At 33.9% G+C, this 943-nt stretch overlaps 1 protein-coding gene across 1 annotated transcript; it reads right to left on the reverse strand.

Annotated features, from left to right (window-relative positions):
- Positions 1-290: 290 nt before the first annotated feature.
- On the reverse strand, positions 291-713 carry LOC133785735 (secreted RxLR effector protein 161-like). Its single transcript, XM_062224949.1, has one exon. The coding sequence runs from the start codon at positions 711-713 to the stop codon at positions 291-293; it is 423 nt and encodes a 140-aa protein (XP_062080933.1).
- Between the last annotated feature and the right edge of the window lie 230 nt (positions 714-943).

The raw sequence follows: 943 nt of genomic DNA on the forward strand, positions 1-943 counted from the left end.
AGATTGTCACTTAATCGAATTTGATGAACATCAATATCACCACTCTTTTGAAGGTCATGTGTGAATTTTTTTTTTTTTTTGGTGAAATGTGTTTGGTTCTATCTCCTTTAATGTACCCTCCTTTTAGTTGAGTGATACATGATGTAGAGAACTGTTGGTACTTCTTTATTGAGTGTTAACCCACATGCTCCCTAGATATGTTGTGTTATTGATCTCAACCATACACATTCTCCACTTGCCTCATGAATTGCAAGTATTTCAGTATGATTTAAAGAAGTAGTAGGTAGAGTTTACTTTGTTGAACGCCAAGATATTGCAGTGTCACCGCATGTGAACAAATAACTTATTTGAGATCTAGCTTTATGTGGATCAGATAAATATCCTGCATCTGCATAACCAACTAGTTGTGACCCACATTTATTTGAATAGAATAACCCTTTATCAATAGTACCCTGAAGATAGCACAGTATATGCATAATCCCTTTCCAATGTCTACATGTTGGAGCAGAGTTATATCTTGCTAACAAATTTACAGAAAATGCTATATCAGGTCTTGTGCAGTTAGCAAGATAAATTAAGGCTCTTATTGCACTAAGATATGGCACTTCAGGACCAAGGAGCTCTTCATGTTCTTCTCTAGGTCGGAAGGGATCCTTTTTCACATCAAGTGATCTAACCATCATTGGACTACTCAATGGGTGTGATTTGTCCATATAAAATCGTTTCAAAATTTTTCCAACTTATGTTGATTGATGAATAAAGATTCCACCCTTTAAATGCTCTATTTGTAAACCAAGAATTTTTTTTGTTTTTCCATGATCTTTCATCTCGAACTCTTTCTTTAGATATTCTATAGCTTCTGAATGTTTTTCAAGAGTTCCAATAATATTTAAGTCATCAACATATACAACTCGATAACAAACTCAAAACCTGATCTTTTAAT

The sequence above is a fragment of the Humulus lupulus genome, chromosome 6 (assembly GCF_963169125.1).
Source record: "Humulus lupulus chromosome 6, drHumLupu1.1, whole genome shotgun sequence".
NCBI lineage: Eukaryota > Viridiplantae > Streptophyta > Magnoliopsida > Rosales > Cannabaceae > Humulus > Humulus lupulus.

Coding starts and splice junctions, on each gene's coding strand:
- LOC133785735 (XM_062224949.1), bottom strand. CDS start 713: ATGGACAAATCACACCCATTGAGTAGTCCAATGATGGTTAGATCACTT.